This window comes from Polyergus mexicanus, unplaced genomic scaffold (assembly GCF_030449975.1).
Source record: "Polyergus mexicanus isolate NDT 795.1 unplaced genomic scaffold, iyPolMexi1.0 SCAF_25, whole genome shotgun sequence".
NCBI lineage: Eukaryota > Metazoa > Arthropoda > Insecta > Hymenoptera > Formicidae > Polyergus > Polyergus mexicanus.
This window is the reverse complement of record NW_027223345.1, coordinates 4,028,892-4,047,332: the sequence shown is the minus strand read 5'-3', so window position 1 is coordinate 4,047,332 and position 18,441 is coordinate 4,028,892. Positions and strand designations below refer to the sequence as shown.

Genomic DNA, 18,441 nt, shown 5'->3' with positions numbered 1-18,441 from the left:
AAATTATTGTACAAGTTAAAAAATAGAGAGAGAGAGAGAGGGTGGGCGGGGGGGGGGGGAGAGCTTAGCTAAAAATTCGCGTGAAATTGAAAATATTTTAAATTTTACGCGAGATAATAACGTTCTTAGAGAAATATCTTGCATCTGTGTAAGAATAAAATAAATACATTTAAATATTAATGCGCTTTATTTTATAATGTTAATTATCGTTTTCTCCATCTACTTATAACTTAAAAATCGTATAATCGTGATTACCTTAAAAGCCATCGATTATCCTATTATATGTATATAATCCCTGATTATATCGTCACAATTGTTTATTGCGAAATAATCACTCCCCCGCAATAATAAACTTTTATTTCTCACGAATCTTGTCGCTATATATCTTTAATTAATACACGCTTGAGAAAATAGAAAGAAAGGAAAAGAAGAAAAAAAATACGAAATTTAAAATAAAAGTTATTGAAACATATATTTTTTTCTCTCATGCGCACCAGGCTTGTTACGCGACTCCTTTCTTCCCGATGTACCGACGCCATTTATTCAATTAGTGGCTAAACGACAAATTACACATTTAATTGTCCGTTTCCATTTTCCACGCGAGACCTCTTAAATCCCCCAAGTGCAACGGCGATGGAGCGCGCGTTGGGCCCCCCCTAGCCCGCGCTTAGCATTTCTCCGCGATCTTTGCGGGCGGAGGGTGCCCTCCTAATTCCCGCCCACCGTGTGCGCGCGTGGGTCGTGATGAATATCGGAGCTAAAGGCGAGACGGCTGTCTTGGCGCACACCCGTGATGCCTGTATTTTCGAGGAAAAACGGAGAAACGGCATGATCGTATACGCGTTTCGTCCCTTTATCTCGCGTATAGAAATGCATCCACGGCAATTGTCTCGTCTCAATGGTGCAGCTTGGTAAATTTTATTCTCGCTAATCATTTTTCTTTATACGCATCGATATAATATGAATTTTTGTATGTGCTTAAAATTTTTGAATATCATCATCGAATAAATTATTTTTCGAATAAAAAAAAATTTATTCCCAAGATTCTTCAATTTATAACAGATTGTGAAATCTGTATGAAGAAGCAAAACTAGTTCGCGATCCTCGCGAGAGTTTCGCGTAACCCTGTATCGGGGGGCCTGTGCGATTGGCTTACCGTATCGATCTTTCTGATTATATTTACCTCGAGGGTCTGCCGTAAGGTGAGATCGGGAAAAAAAACGTCCTGCTGTTGTACGTAACAGATCCTTCTGCGCCATCGTTTGGTAAGCCTCTCGCGATTCAGCCAAATCTCACCGCCGTCCAAGCCAACACGGCCGGACAAACAGTTCAGCAGTGTTGTTTTACCGCAGCCTGCGTAAACAAATGTGCCAGACAAAAATTTAGCGCCTTCGTATAATGATCGTTATGTTTCAACGAATATATCTTTCGCGCATCGTGTCGTGTTAAACGTCATTTATACACGAGTTACATGAAATTATTATGTAAAGTATAACTTGGATAAAACATTCTTGACTAAATGTGTTTGGATGAGTTAAAAAACTCTACGGAGGATACGTATCATCGTTAAGTGGATGATTGATCTTTTGTACATCTGTGAAGCGATATTTTTCAATTTCCAGCATCTCTATATTTTTAATTCCTCAAATTTTTTCATCTCTGAACAAGTGCCTGAAATCTTCAATATTCTCAGACACTAACGTAATCTCGTTAGTTTTATGCTTCGTATTAGGCGGGGGGTGGGAAACTCCTCGAAACTTAACAAAATACGGTTTTTTTTTTTTTTTTTTTTTTTTTTAAAGATCGATAAATTTCTCTAGTGGACGCACACGTGACGCACGATGCGTCGAAAACGAACAGACTTTCTCACCGTGCAACGATAAATATTCCAGCCGGCGATTTTCGTCCGGCTGGTATATATTTCACTGCTCGGCGCGGTTATAAAAGCGGTTAAAGATAGAAACGCAGATTTAATTTCACGCGACGTGTCTACGCAACACCACGCGATTAAGACCCGCGAGGAACAACGTGAAATATGGAAGGGTATTCGAGAAGTCGTAATTAACGCGATACATCTTCAAAGATGGAGCGAGATGAAAAATAAAATCATTGCAACAATATAGTAGTATATAAATTCGAAATTACATATCGCACTCATTGCACAATTAACGTTTTAATAAATATCAAGTATATATATATTTGTGATTGCATAAGTTCGTGCCCGATTTAAATAAAAACTTCAATAGATTATATTTTAGAGATAATACTTTTATTAATCAATTATATAGTCTCCATTCTTTTCTACAATGGTTTTCCAACCATCTATAAGCTTGTCGATTCCATTTTTGAAGAAAGAACTTGGTTTTTCTTGAAAGAAGTTTGTAAGGTGGTTTTCGACAGCTTCCTCGCAATTGAGATTCTTGCCATTTAAACTATTCTGCAAAGACCGGAATAGATAAAAATCTGAAGGCGCAATATCTGGAGAATATGGCGGGTACTGCAGAATTTCCCATTGCGACTCCTGCAGTTTTCCTGCAGCTTGTTCCTTTCAGTCAGGAGATGCGGCACCCACGTATCAAGCTTGGAAATGTATCCAAGCTTTTTTAAATGACGAAAAGCGGTTGAATTATCGATGTTCAGCATCTCAGCAATATCTTCAGTTGTAATCCTTGGGTTTCTTTCCACTAAGGCATGCACAATGTCATCATCGATGCCAGAAGGCCGTCCAGAGCGGGGTTGATCCTCCATGTTGAAATCACCATTTCGAAATCTGCCAAACCACTTTTTGACTGTTCGGAGAGCAGGAACGCGGTCCAAATAAACGCTTTGAATATTTTTTTGTGCAATCCCAACACTCACGCCTTTCCGAAATTCATGTAGCATTACATGCCGCGAATGCACCTTTCGTTCTCCATTTTTAACGATTTCTCTTATGCACAAATGGACTTATCTGAACAATGTCTGACGCTAAATTGACATAAGACAACGTCAGCTGTTCGGTGTAAGCAACAATTACCACACGAAAACAATAGAACTCCGCCATGCAGTAACTTAATGCCATCTATGAAAATCGGGCACGAACTTATGCAATCATCTAAGGCAAATTTACACGACAATTTAGTTTTCGATGTGTATGTTGAGCTAGGGTTGCACGAGACCCAAGACAAGACAATATTCTCAAAAATATTGTATTGATCTTGAAAATTTTAATCTTGTCTTGGTCTTGAGAGGATTTTTGTATCAATGATCTTGTCTTGTCTTGTCCTGCCTTGACTTTTATTAACAGTTTTTATTTAACACTAAATTATTCATCAGCTGGATAAAAAAACAGAAAATAGTAAGTATATCTGATTTCTTTTGTTATCCGAAGCGCCGGGCACGATTTTCCTTTGCTCTTTACCGCGTGTGCTCACGTCTCGATTGTGCAGACGCGGTCTAAAAATGAAAACCAAGTTCTTCCGCTAAACATGCAAACATTTCCGAAAGTGATAACGAAAGTTCGGAAATAAGTGCAGTTAAACAATGCGCATAGAAAACTTATTTTAAGTATGAAACGAGAGACAATGAAAAAATCGGCGTATATTTATTATGTGAAAAAGAAAATGTGACTAAAGAAATAAAAATGAAAAATAAAAAAAACATTTGGAGAAAGATGGTAAAAAAGTATATGAAGATTTATTTGGATTGAAAGCAATGAAAAATAAAATATTGTCAGAAAAACAAACAAAAAAAAAACGATAGATATAATTTTTAAACGTAAGTATTGAAATTAAACTTTATAAATTAAGTAATATAAAGCAATTAATTTGCGCTATTTTTATGTCACATTAAAGTGCGTAATGATAATGATATGCGCAGGCTCTTTAAATTTAAATTTTTTCAAGTTTTTAAATTTATAAATGTTTCGGGAACAATTAGATAACTTTTTTCAAAAACCAAGACTTCTCGATAAGATCAAGAATGTTGATAATTTGTTTTGCTATTGTCTTGATAATTAATTTAAAATCTTGTCTCGATCTCGTCTTGAAATTCAAGACTAGATCAAGACAAGACCAAGACTAGTCTTGGTGCAACCCTAATGTTGACTCGTACATTTTTAAAGAATATAACAGATACACCTGCTGTTGTCAATTGATTTTAACGCGGTGATTCTCATAATTAAACAAACATAACGTACAATTTATTACGTACGCGAAATTATTACGTTCTTATATTCATATTTAAAAAAAAATTTATATCTAAAAAAACACACACATGTGTAAGATTCTAAATATTATATACGAAACTGAAGAATAATATTAAAATGAGGAAGAGAATTATGTCATTATTAAATACGATTTTAATAATACGATTGATATTACGCGCGTCGCGAGATTTAACGTGTGAAATCGATTAAGATACAAGAGAGATGGTTACATACCCGAAGGGCCCATAACGGCCAATAATTCGCCTGGCTTGACGACTCCCGAAACATCTCGAAGGAGCACTCGCTTCTCCTTGACCACCTGCAATCCTCGGAAGATTAGCTGCACCGGACGAGAATCCAGCGGGCACACCAACTGCAACGCTGAGCTTTCCACTCTGTAAACATTCAAATGTCGCATTTTCAGAAAAGAGAGTCTCTCTCTCTCTCTCTCTCTCTGTTAATCCTTCCGTTCTACATTTTCCGATATAAAACTCTTCACGCAAAAGAAATAGAATAATTTACATCTATATAAATATTAAAAAAAAAAAAAAAAAAAATCTTTTCTAGGTAATCGTATCTTTAATGTGAACAATGATTTAAATTTTAATTTCCTCAAATATCTTCTCGTATAATTCTTTACGTGACCGCAATAAAATCTTCAAAACTTATACGTATTCGCTATATTGGCCTCTTGCTTCTCGCGTGGTTGCAGCAAACCATTAGCACAGACTCTGCAAGCTGAAACTACAGAATTATCGTCGGCGCTAAATGTGTTAATTATATTCCCCAGATCTATATAGCTCTACCGTGCGACGTCCGGTAAAAGAAAAAAGAAAAAAAAAGTACGTCGCGACGTTTTTATCGGAGATGTGGCGCTAACGGGATTAACCCTAATTTAACGTTCCGCGAAGCATTCGCAAATATCCCATAAAAGTTCACTTTAGCGCATTTGGGTAGACGAGAATTTCGGTCGTCTATACGATCTTACACAGTCGTGGGATCCGTGTGGCGTCGTTAAAGCAAAGTGACGTGGTTTCAGTCGGATCACACGAAGGCACGACGAATCGCGCGAGGAGAATCAAGCTTCATAATAACAATGACGTCTCATGGGAGTTATTCCGCGACGCCAATTAAGCCTATCTAGGCGTGCGTTATGACGAGAAAATGGCATTTTTCCAATGGCGAAGCAGACTGCCGGAGAATCCTTTATATCCTTTGTCTCACCTGTCCTTCTTTATTCCCCAACAATCGCGATTCATTTAAAATTCTGTTCGCCTAATCTTCTTAGCATAGAATTAATTACATGTTATATCTCATATATTTGGCGATTATATCCTCTTGATTTGTGTCATTGATAGTATGACATATATTATTTTTCTAGGATTTCGTATTTTTTTCTTTTTCTTTTTTCTTTTTTAGATTTTTCTTTTTTCTCAATAGATTTATATAAGAAAAAAATAGAAACCTTCATTATTAAAGATTTAATCTCAGAATAAGAAATGTCGATTATTTTAACGATTTTACACAATATTAATTCTTATTAATTATGATTGCAATGCTGCTTTACCAATCTTCATTAAGGATAGAAACAGCCTAAAAAATATTGAAATATTTACATAGAAATTATCTATGTATAGAGATCGATACAAGTGTCGATATATAAATTAGTAATATGAAATAGAAATCGTCGTGAGATCGTAACTATGTAAGTCACAAGTTCTTACATAAGTATTTAGTAACAGGTGCAATATAAAACCTTCTACGAAATAAAAACAATTGATCAAATTTTAATTAAAAATATAGCTGTAATTTTTTAAAGAATTTGAAACAGAAAGGATAGCGTATAAAAGTTATCACGTAATGGCAAATAAAACACAGTGATATTCCAATCATCCTGCTGTATTTTTATATTAAAATACCAATGTATATACAAAATATCAGACGCTTTTACGAAATTGCGTCATCTCTTCATCTGTCTCTCGTGACATAAAATGTTATTTATATAGTATCCGTGATTCTTTTTTTTTTTTTTATTCCTCCTACAGAGATAATGGTAACGAACTCGTAACGATAAAAACACTTGCGTAAAGCGTGCACTCGCTCGGTCGTGGCGATACAAGAATCATGCGTGACAAACGTCCAAGGGGAAAAAAATCGACGGGTATGGCGGGAACGTCACATACACACACATCCGTGACCGCATGATGACGGGGCGTTAGTGAAATCGGGAAGAAACTAAGCCAAGAACGCGCTCAAATCGCGAGGCGCGCGCGAAAAAAAAAAAGGACTCGGATAATAAATTCCCGACATGGTGGTGTCACGTCATCTCGGGTTCGTTGAACCCTGCCGCTCGTTGCATGACGGTATCCAGAGGGAGGAAGAAGCGGCGGAATGGGGAACGAGAGATAGAGGAAAACGAGACGGGTTTGGCTGTTCCGAGACGAAAGATTCCCCGAGCTAAATACTCGGTCATCACGAAAATCGCACTGTAATACCGTAATAGATTCGCAAAAATAAAAATTTAACATCATTAAGACTTTAAGAGAGTCATATTTTCTCGATAAGTTGTTGATGGAAAAAAAAAGTCTCCGTATACGAGAGCCATTATTTCAAAGATTTCATTTTTCCCTTATAAGATATAAGATGAGAAGAGTTTTATTATATGACAGTATTTAGTATAAAGTGTTCGAGAGAATAATTTTTCTCTTCAAGTGTCTTTGTATTTTCTTCTCGTTCGTATTACGGTTGGTCTTAGATTTTTATATTAAATTTTCAATTGCAACTCTAAAAGAACAATACGTGTATATAATTTCAAAACTATCGTCGATCTTTCAATTTTAGATGCCATTTTCTTTTTAGCGGAAAATAAATCAATATCTTATATTTTAATTTCACGCGATATATTTTTCATAAATCTAACATTATATACACTTCTCTCGCAGATATTATTTAACATTCATATATACAATACTTATATCGCTGCATGTTTTACGTAGAAAGATTTTACGATAGTAATAACAGCATCCACAAGCAAGTGCACCGCCGCCTCTTCTCATGTATGGAAAGACAGACGCGAAGTGAAATGATGAAAGTGCGGGAGAAGTGAAAAAGAGGATAGAAAGAAACGAAGCACGATGCTCTCTCGACCGGGGGTTGGGTAAAAAAAAAGGGGGGGGGGGGAAAGGAGAATTTTTCGTTTATTTGAATGATATTTATCGCCCTCGTTCCATTCTCCGACCCAGTCGAGCCCGACGTAATAACGCGCAGTTTATTCAGTGTCACAGATATTTTCGCGAGGGGGGAAAGAAATGTAGTAATTATCCTCCGTTCAATCGCGCGCGAATGATGGCGCGAATTAATTTCGCCGCTTCTTCAGGATCCGCGAGGTTTAATTCTGGACAAAGCGCGCGGCGCTTGGCTTCCTCTTAACCGCCGCGATCTCATTTCAAGACACTCTTTATATCTCGCCCGAGTGTCAAGTCGCGGGGATCGCGAGAGGGGGGGGGGGTTAAGTCTCGTTGAAGGAAGTTACGAACGCATGCCAAATTAATCCTACGCAAGGTTCGTCGACCCGGCGAGAGCCGGCTTTTTTCGCGCTATCGCGCGCCTTTTCCGCTTTCGCGTGCGCGAAAACGTGTCACATGTTTATTACGAAAACGAGCATCCGCGACACCGTCGTCCCTCCCGGATTTACGAACTTCCAATGCAGTTGCATAAAGCTCTGTGTGTGTGTGTATGTGTGTGTGTGTTCTTATATATATATATCTTTTTTTGGAAATACATCTGATTTGAATTTCATGTTCGCGAATATAATTTATGCGCGAGAGTATTGCAAACGATTTATTTTAGTCTCTAAAAAAATGCAATTTTTTTATAGAAAATTTTTGTGCTCTCTTAAAATATTTAAATAAATATAGAACATTTTTTTATAATACCATTAAAGTCTTTTGCTTCGGCGATATTTTTTTTATATATATATATATTTTTTTTTTTGTTTGGATAATATTTCATCAATTATATATTTTAAATTCTTTTAATATTGGTCAAGAGCAGTTGGAATGTTTTCTTGTAAGTGTGCCTCATCCCGTAATATTTAATTTATTACTTTCTTGGTTCATTATTTCAATGTCAAGTTGAGGTCTCCCGGGTTAAGTCTCGCCGAAGGAAGTTGAATTTACCGAATTAATCCTGCCAGAGTTCGTTGAACTGATGCGATGATACAAACGCGTAATTAATAACTGAATATGCGCGACCTTATATGTGATTTAAAAAGCATCCTCGTCCAATGCTATAAATCTATAAAATCGATGAAATATATACCAAAATGCAAATTATATCGACGATTTTTATAAATCGTACAACGATAAATTAAAGATTTCAACAGATTTCGCAAAAATGTCACTTTATATTTTTATCAGAAACTTCATGTATGCTAGAATGCTAGAATGCTCATGAAGGCCTTCCAACTTTAACATACACCTAATCACATTGATAATATGGACTCTTATTATTAGCACTCTCTTATAATATATATATATACGTAAGGACGAGATAAAATTACAGTATGTATGCTAATCTAAATTATATATAAGAATTTCTTACAAGTTATTAAAATTAAAATATATTTTTATGATGATCATTTCAACATTTTGATGAAATCCTCATAATTGATGACTCTGCAATACGATCTTCTATAAATTATAAAATTATTTCTCACTCTCTTGCAAATCATTCACATTTAATTTACATACACATACGCATATATAAATATATAATAATAAGAAAAAATACCGCTGGCATTATCCAAAGCGTATCATAAGGAGGTCAGATTTTTTTTCAAATATTGGTAAAAAAAAAAGTAAAGAAATTTTTTTTGTTGACACTAATTGAATTTTATTTTCCATTTTTTTTTTTGTTACCACTAAAATTAAGTAATTTCATAAATTTTTGATTTGCTTCATAAAACCATAGTGAAAAAGATCTCTGATAGCGAAATTGGCAAATTTTTTTTTTAAATGCAAGATAAAAGTACAAAAAAAAACATAAAAAAATGAATCTTTTTTTTCTACACATTTTCTTTTATTTTTCATATAATCCGCGATAACTCAGTAACAAAAAAAATCTTAGAAACATTAAAAAAAAAAAAAAACGATTTTTATAGGGAGAATTAAGTTTTCGCATTAGAAGATCGAAAATTTCAGATTTTTTTTTTTTTTTACAGGCCCTACGAAGAGGAAAAAAAATTTCTGTTTTGTCCAGCTCGTAGTTTTCTATATATAAAAAAACTATATTCACGAAAACTCAAACAAAATAGTGACGTTTCGAAAATAGAGATTTTAAGCTTTCTTGGATTCAAATTTTGTTTATTCTTAATCAAATTACAGAAACACTTAAATTTTCTTAAAAAACAATCGTTTCATCACATAAGTACAGGTTCAAAGACTTCAAATGGCAGAATCCAATCAATTAAATACCACACAATGTTGTAAGAATGAATAAAAATCAAGATATAATCATAATCAAGATGAGATAAACAGTAAACTCCGATTACTTATAAAAAAAATAATTAAAAAAAAAAGCAAGGTGCTGAAATATGTATTAATGTACTAAAGTACTAATGTACTTATTTACATCTTATCTAATAATATATTTAAAGTTGACTGCATCTCGTAACAACGGCCACCGATAGCTGATATTTTGACAAGTATTTTATCTGTGTATTTTATCAAAAAAAACATGCGCAACACGATACTTACAGAGCCTACAGATACTGGTAACCGTGTATAGAATATAGATTCGATTTTTGTTCAAATCCTCTTCAGCCAATATTACAGATACATTATCTAGCTACTAATATTATATCTAACACGGATACTTGTACTTCATGACTTGTAATTGCTCCTTCATAAAAAAAAAAAAAAAAAAAAAAAAATATTACGACGTTCAATATTTTTTTTAATTGATATTGTAACAATATAAGATTTTTTCAGAATTGATTAAACTGTGGCAAGAGTATACGAGCACTAATTTGATAAGATAAATTTAGCTCTTGTCAAAAAGAGTCAATGATAGTTTTAATTAAAAATAATCGATAATCAGTTCTCATGCTCTTCCTAAAGATAAATCTAGCAAGAGCTGTCGCCTTCTTCGTATATTTCCGCGTGCATCAGTATTATGGCCATATCCCAAGGGGACGTATCATATGGCCCAAGTCAGGGAATAGAATTGATAATATTTTTAAACCGAGAAAATATACTTGCATACGCGAACAATAGTGGTAAAGAATGACGCAAGTTCGAGAAAGGAGCCTCCTTCTTTCATGTGAAAACCATCTAAAGATCGCGCGGCGAGCTATCTATGCAGTTATCTCAGCGAAAAGTGGGACGACGGTGTGTCCAGCTCTCCTCTCGCGAGGTTTTATCGCTTTACTGTCCGTCCAAGAACGGCAATAAGCGTCGTAGTGAAAAGCGTTTGATGGTTATTCTTCAGCAACGCCAACAATCAGATAACGTACATTATACGCAAATCGACATACGGTCCACCGTTTTATAATTTTTACGTTCAGCTATTCTTTGCGAAAGCAACAGTGTGCATAAAAATTTCTGCAACGACAAGTTTTACTTGAGGCAATTATACGTGTGACGTTCTGCGATTGAAGGTAATTATATTTTTATATATATTTTATATTTATATTTTTTAAATATTTTATATTTATTATATTTATATTGGGTGATTGCATAAGTTCGTGCCCCATTTAAATATAAACTTCAATAGATTATATTTTAGAGATAACACTTTTATTAATCAATTATATAGTCTCCATTCTTTTCTACAATGGTTTTCCAACCATCTATAAGCTTGTCGATTCCATTTTTGAAGAAAGAACTTGGTTTTTCTTGAAAGAAGTTTGTAAGGTGGTTTTCGACAGCTTCCTCGCAATTGAGATTCTTGCCATTTAAACTATTCTGCAAAGACCGGAACGGATAAAAATCTGAAGGCGCAATATCTGGAGAATATGGCGGGTGCTGCAGAATTTCCCATTGCGACTCCTGCAGTTTTCCCGCAGCTTGTTCCTTTCAGTCAGGAGATGCGGCACCCACGTATCAAGCTTGGAAATGTATCCAAGCTTTTTTAAATGACGAAAAGCGGTTGAATTATCGATATTGAGCCTCTCAGCAATATCCTCAGTTGTAATCCTTGGGTTTCTTTCCACTAAGGCATGCACAATGTCATCATCGATGCCAGAAGGCCGTCCAGAGCGGGGTTGATCCTCCATGTTGAAATCACCATTTCGAAATCTGCCAAACCACTTTTTGACTGTTCGGAGAGCAGGAACGCGGTCCAAATAAACGCTTTGAATATTTTTTTGTGCGATCCCAACACTCACGCCTTTCCGAAATTCATATAGCATTACATGCCGCAAATGCACCTTTCGTTCTCCATTTTTAACGATTTCTCTTATGCACAAATGGACTTATCTGAACAATGTCTGACGCTAAATTGACATAAGACAACGTCATCTATTCGGTGTAAGCAACAATTACCACACGAAAACAATAGAACTCCGCCATGCAGTAACTTAATGCATCTATGAAAATCGGGCACGAACTTATGCAATCATCCAATATTTTTTAAATATCTTTTTCATTTTGAATGTTGTAATAATATATATAATAATATGTATATTTTATTCATTTTCTATATCAAAGTATGTGCATTATACGAAAAGTTGTAAAAAAATAAATATATGCAGATGTGTGTGTGTGTGTGTGTTTGCCATAGAATAATATACATGATTACTAATAAAACTTAAAAAATTAATTAAATTTGTCACTCTCTACTTTATTATAGATACAATAATTCCCAGTAAGCCATTTCCGGAATCGGTCGATTCTCTTACATTGAGACAATAGGCTTATCGAAAACAAATTTTGATTGCTGTCAAATGTCTGTAAGCTAAATGAATGATCAGGTAAGACTGTAGATGTATTAAATCAGATACGCGACTGCTACTGCATCTAATAAAAAATCCGTAAGCACACTCTGAGAATTGAAGGAGACGCGACTCGTTTACTCTTATTATATTCGAGTTAAAAGTCGTACCAGCGAGGGGAATACTGCGGTCTTATTTTAGCGTATGCGATTTTATTATCGCTATCGTAATGATATTAGTTCAAAGGGAAGCTGGTCAATGGAATATTTAATTATTGTGTTAAATCAGACCGCGCGCAATTTTTCACATTTTTTTTGGCGAAAAGAGCGAATCTTGAAAAAAGATTAATCGACACGTTTTGAGGCTCCTTTTTTTTTTTTTTTTTTTTTTTACATACGGTATCATACGTATATAGTGTTCTCGATTCAGAGTTTTATATTTTATACCGTTCGTATCGCAACTGAATTTTAATCGAACGAAATAGCGAGTCGATTGATTGAAATGGCGAGCAACTTTTATCCTTTTGTTACGTTCGACGCGTTAACCAAATTTAAATAAATGCGTATGCGAATCGAACGAGTTTACACGCATACGCGCGCGACGCACCGCTCGCACTCTGTGAGTAACCGAGATAACCTCGTTTTGTTTAGTCGCACGAAATAAAACGAGTTTCCTGCAGCGTTGCTTGTCGTTTGATTCGCGAGAGACTCTCCCCGTACAAGCGATGTATCTAAAGACCTATCCAAGCTAACAGCTTGTGCGGAAAAAAAAAAAAAAAATCCTACGTAATTAAAACAGTTAGATCTGTCAGATTAAAATATAAAATAATTCAAAAAGTACTTAATGAAAGAATACTTTATTATAGTGTCTTGGAAAGCTCTCGAGGTAAGCTACAAGAATATGTAATGAAATATAGGGGGTTCCGTTATTTAATGACCAATTTTTTTTGGTGAATATATATTTTTTGGTCATGCAATGCTACACACGCCTGACAAATCGAAATGTCAAAGTGCCGCGATAGCTTAGATTCGTTTCGTTTTGTAAGCAGATTGAATATTCCTCGCGAGAGAAACGACGATGACGCACCATCGAACACCGTAAGAGCTACCTACTATGCGCCCACGCTTCTTAAACCTACATATTTATATGAGAAGGGGGGGGGGGAAAGATCAATTTCCCGGTAGGTCAGCGAAAACCACTTTGACGCAGTGGTATAACAGCAGCTGTTATCAGATCGGATATTACGCATATTGATTGACAAAAATAGGTCTTAACAAAATATATATCTGTGACTACCAATTAATAAGTATGAATTTTCATTCTTGATGAACGATGAAAAAAATGCTAAAACATGAAAGAGAAAATGTATAATTAGTAATCGTAATGATAATATCTAAAGATGTTATTAGCTCCGATTGGATGGCGATTATTAGGAGATCGTTACCGTTCCGGATAAAATATAGGGAAGTGTAAAAGAGAAAGGTTACTCTCTCTCTCTCTCCCTCGGTATATTACGAAAAAGGGCATCCGCGAGGAAAAAGTGAAAGGAAAATTCGTCACTAAGGCTAAATACGGTAAATCGATTCGATGTTGAGAGTGTTAATTCGATAGTCAATATATTATAGTCGAAGCAGCTGTTACTCGTTTTAAATCTTGATATTTGCAATATTCATATCACGCGTACGCGCAAAATAAGTTAGCCTTTTAAAACATTTATCGCGAAAGTATATTATATATTGTATCTGTAGATATGAAAAACAAACGGAAACGTAAATGATACAGTCCTTTCCCGGCACATAATAAATAACGAAAATTTTCATTCTACACGTCTTGAAGAATTGAAATTATCTTTGGATATCGCATCTCGTTCACAAACGTGCTCGCGTCCGACGTTGTCTACACTGGGGGAAAAAAAAAAGTTGTTAATTTCTCTAAATTCGTCCAACTAATTATTATTTTCTTGTATCTCTTTAATCGAAATATTTAACTATTTAAATCAAATATACCTCGTGCTAGATTTAATTATTTAATATGTCGTATTTGACTTAAAATATCTCAATTAAAGAAATAGTAATTAGTTGGACGAATTTGGTCAAGTTAAGAATTTTTTTTTTCTCGGCCTAACAATTATTTTATATTTATTGAACATCGGCGCGAATACGCGATCGATCCGGAAGAGGCTGTCCGTTAAAATTCCGGGAGGTCGTATTGTTTCCGGTCGATGAGACCGTTAGAAGTGCATCTGCCAGAAATTAATTGAAGATCGGAGAACGTGTACTCGTGAGGGAAGAAAAAGAGGGAGGCGAAGATGGGAAGAAAGAATTGTCGGATTCCTCGCAATAAGGGAGGACAAAAGAGGAGTCTAGGGGAAAATGGCGGACAAGAGGGGACGAAGGAGAGCCCCGAAGAAGTCGCCGTTGTCGTCGCAAGGAGGGAGAGCGGGAAGAAAAAAAAAAAAGGAGGAGAATATGAGGATGATGCGGAGGAGAGAAAGAGAGAGATAGCGCGCCTTGCCAAGAATATCCAAGGGCCGATGACCTGTGACACGCAGTCGTATATATATGATCGCTCAATGTCTAACTTGTGCATAGATATGCCCGCCATTGCGTATGTATATGCGCGTGTGTGTTGCGTATACAAAACCTCGAGTTATCGCTCGGCAATTAGTCTTTCTTCTTTTACATATACATATATATTTTCGTATATATCTATGGATAAAATAAAATTGTGATTTTTCATTCCAATATTCGTATTCAAAAATACCGCCTTTTTAATTGTGTCTTAAATGTATCTTGAAGAAACTTTAGGGATAATTGTTCGTGTTAACTTTTTTTTATTTTAATCAATTCTCTCTCTCTCTCTCTCTCTCATTCTCTTTCTTCGTTCAAGTCCCCCTTTCGAGAGTCGACCTAACGAGAGTCCGTCCACCCGTTTGCAATCCTCCGCGGCGCCGTTTCTGCGGTCCTGAAAGCGGGATTGTCGAACGAGCAGAGGCATCTTCTCCTATATAGGACTGTCGTAAATCGTGCGCACGCGAAGTATTAAAAAAAGATCTTTGTAACGGTACTTAATCCCTAACCGTAATTTACGACGATGCTCGATCGATTTTCGGTTCCTTCTTTCTGCTTGTGTGTATCCCGAAGTAAGCTGGCCTTAATTAAGGGCATTTAAAATTGAAGCACCTTGCATATTATATTTCGATAAATCGACATCATTTGAAGAACACGCTATAGATGGTGATTGACGATGCGTTATCAGTGAGGTATAATGATACAGTATAACCGTTACAATCAATGTCTGAAAGGATGAAGATTCCCCCGGAGAATATATGTATATCTCCAACGTCGAAAGCAACTAATCGATCATTCAACTGTTAAGAAATCCCCTTGCAATAAAAAATTGTGAGATAAAGTTACTCTAGTCTGTCTTTCCACAAACATTACTGCTGATTTACTGTTTACATCACTGAATGCTGCTCTTTTTAGATCGTCGCTCTCTATATTATCTGCGCGATAATATATTTAAAACAATTCCATTATACAGGGTGTCCCATTTTAATCTCCTCAGGCAAATATCTCAAAAATCAAGCCTAGAAGAGAAAAATGTTTCAGACAAAAGTTGTTTGGTTTCGAGGGGGCCATAAGATGGTACCATTGGTTTGACCTTGGAAAATCATTCGAAGGTCATGTGAAGGTCAACTTTAAAATCTTAAATGGAAACCCCCATTTTTTACTTAGTATTCTTGTAGCTGACATCGAGAGCTTGCCAAAACAGTACTTTTTGAGTTATTTTATATTTTAATCTGACATATTTTGATATAAAAAATTAAATATTTCGTAAAATATTCAATTTTCGATAATCTTACCGTAATACTTTTATGTACAGAATAATGAGACAAATTAATTAGTGCCAAAAAACAGCAAATAATTGTTTAAAAAAATACATCGTAAATAATTTTCTTAAAAACAATTTTTTTTTTATACTAATTGATTTGTCTCATTATTCTGTACATAGAAGTATTACGGTAAGATTATCGAAAACTAAATATTTTACGAGATATTTAATTTTTTATATCAAAATATGTTAGATTAAAATATAAAATAATTCAAAAAGTACTTGATAAAAAAATACTTTATTATAGTGTTTTCGAAAGCTCTCGATGTCAGCTACAAGAATACTAAATAAAAAATGGGGGTTTCTATTTAAGATTTTAAAGTTGACCTTCGCATGATCTTCAAATGATTTTCCAAGGTCAAATCATTGTCACCATCTTATGACCCCCTCGAAACCAAACAACTTTTATCTGAAATATTTTTCTCTTCCGGGCTTGGTTTTCGAGATATTTGCCTGAGGAGATTAAAATGGGACACCCTGTATATCGACTCTCACAACAATTTTACGCTTAAAGGAAATGAAGATTGTCGAAATTTATTTATCCGATAACAAGGAAACGAATTAATTAATGTTCAAGGAGATGAACGCGCTGTTTTAATAGCTGTTTTAAATATATGACGACGTACCCTTTCAATTATATTTTAGTTTCTAATCTCTTCCCACTTGGATTTCTAATATTTATAAGTGAAAGTTAGAGCTTGATATGTGACATATCTTGTATAAGCTAACTAATAGAAATTGAGTTCGGCTCGTCAAACATGACCTCTCGTAACGGCCGCGTGTAACAAACAGTGCAATAACAAAAGAGAATTCGAAAATGATACCGTTCCATTCAGATCGACGAGACAGTCGGGCATTAGCCGTGCATACGCGCACGCACGCACACGCACGTACGTACGTGCACTCTCAATCAGCGGGCATATGCGCGCCTCGAGGCGCGCGCGCGGTTGTTTTTCAACGTGCCGTTGACCTCGTGCCGCATATGCATACATATACGGGGGTATTTGGCGAAACGTTGTACAAACGGAAATTAGGGCGACATTTTATCAAAAGAGAAAGTAGACAAATATTTTTTTTTTTTATTTTTTTTATTTCGACGAAAATGGCAGAGTTTTAAAATTATCTTATTCAAAGTTTTATCGCCTATTGTCAAACAAAGATTGTCGAGGAATGTTGCGAATTTTTGTTGAATTATACGACAAGAAGGAAAGGCAAATTAAAAAGATTGATATTTCCATTGAACTTTAAAAAATATTCCATGCATTAAATCGTCGGGGATAGAAAAAAAAAAAAAAAAAAAAGTTAAAAAGATCTCAATTTTCACATGTTTTATATATATATATATATATATATATATATTATAATCGACATCATTTCATAAAACAATTTCTAAATTTAGATCTCAATTGCATCGTTATCTTAATATTAATCTTATGGGTAAATATTAGGAGTTTATATTGTAGTATATATTTATAGATATTTGTCTGATTTTTCGATAAGGAAAATCAATACGCGATTCAGAAGCGGAGTGTGACACGCGCGGCTTATGAGATACACGCTGTTTGTAAACAAACGGGTTGTTGCTTAGTCCTTAATCGTCGATCGACAAAAACTCTTGAAAAGTGTTATTACCACACGTGGCGATCGCGCGAGTGCGCGATAAAGCTATAAATCCCTGTAATACACGTAATAGCAGCATGATAAAGCGTCTTTGATTTAGCGTCATGAATTTCGTGATCGTTATAGTACGTGTGTCACTTTTCGAAATGTCATTATTGTAGAATATCATGTGCTAAAATGATCAACCCAATTATCTCGTGTCTTGTTAACAATATTCAGAATTATTCTCGATTAAAGAAAAATTGCGACTTGTCGTATCATTGTCTTAAGTCAATTTTAAAGACGAAATAATAAAACAGTTTCTCGACGGGGAAATTATTTTTTTAAATTAGAAATAAAGCGAGATCTTTATATTAAGTTTAAATTAAATATAACTTAAAATTAATTAATTATATAGTTTAGCGCAAAAAGATCTCAATTCATTTTGGATATCGTTAGAATTGATTTTCATATTGGATGAATATGATTCTAAAATGATATCGACATCGTTCGATAAGATATGAGCACGAATAAATATATAATTTTTACCTCTTTAAATATCCAGCAAGCGACGAGATAAAATCTGTGTGCGCGTGTATCATTTTAAAATGGCAGGAGGGCACGAGTAAGATGAGGAGCTTAAGGTAGTCCGAAGAAAGTCAAAGGAATATCAGCTAAATATGTCACTGTTTAATACTAAAAGTCAAACAAGTATCCGGCATTAAGATGCCGGAATAGAGTCTATGTTGTTGTTTACGTAGATAATACATCATCATATACAAATCGATTTTAATCGTATTCGTCCGTTAATTTTAAAAGTAAAGTTTCA

At 35.0% G+C, this 18,441-nt stretch overlaps 1 protein-coding gene across 1 annotated transcript in view; it reads right to left on the bottom strand.

Moving 5' to 3' along the window:
* The window catches only part of E23 (Early gene at 23), a 128,499-nt gene that overhangs the window by 13,470 nt on the left and 96,588 nt on the right, over window positions 1–18,441 (bottom strand). Inside the window, exons 3-4 of the mRNA XM_070313691.1 lie at window positions 4,421–4,581; window positions 1,184–1,353 (exon numbers count right to left, since the gene is read on the bottom strand). Of these exons, the coding sequence (XP_070169792.1) occupies window positions 1,184–1,353; window positions 4,421–4,581 (331 nt within the window). The remainder of the gene's footprint in view (window positions 1–1,183; window positions 1,354–4,420; window positions 4,582–18,441) is intronic.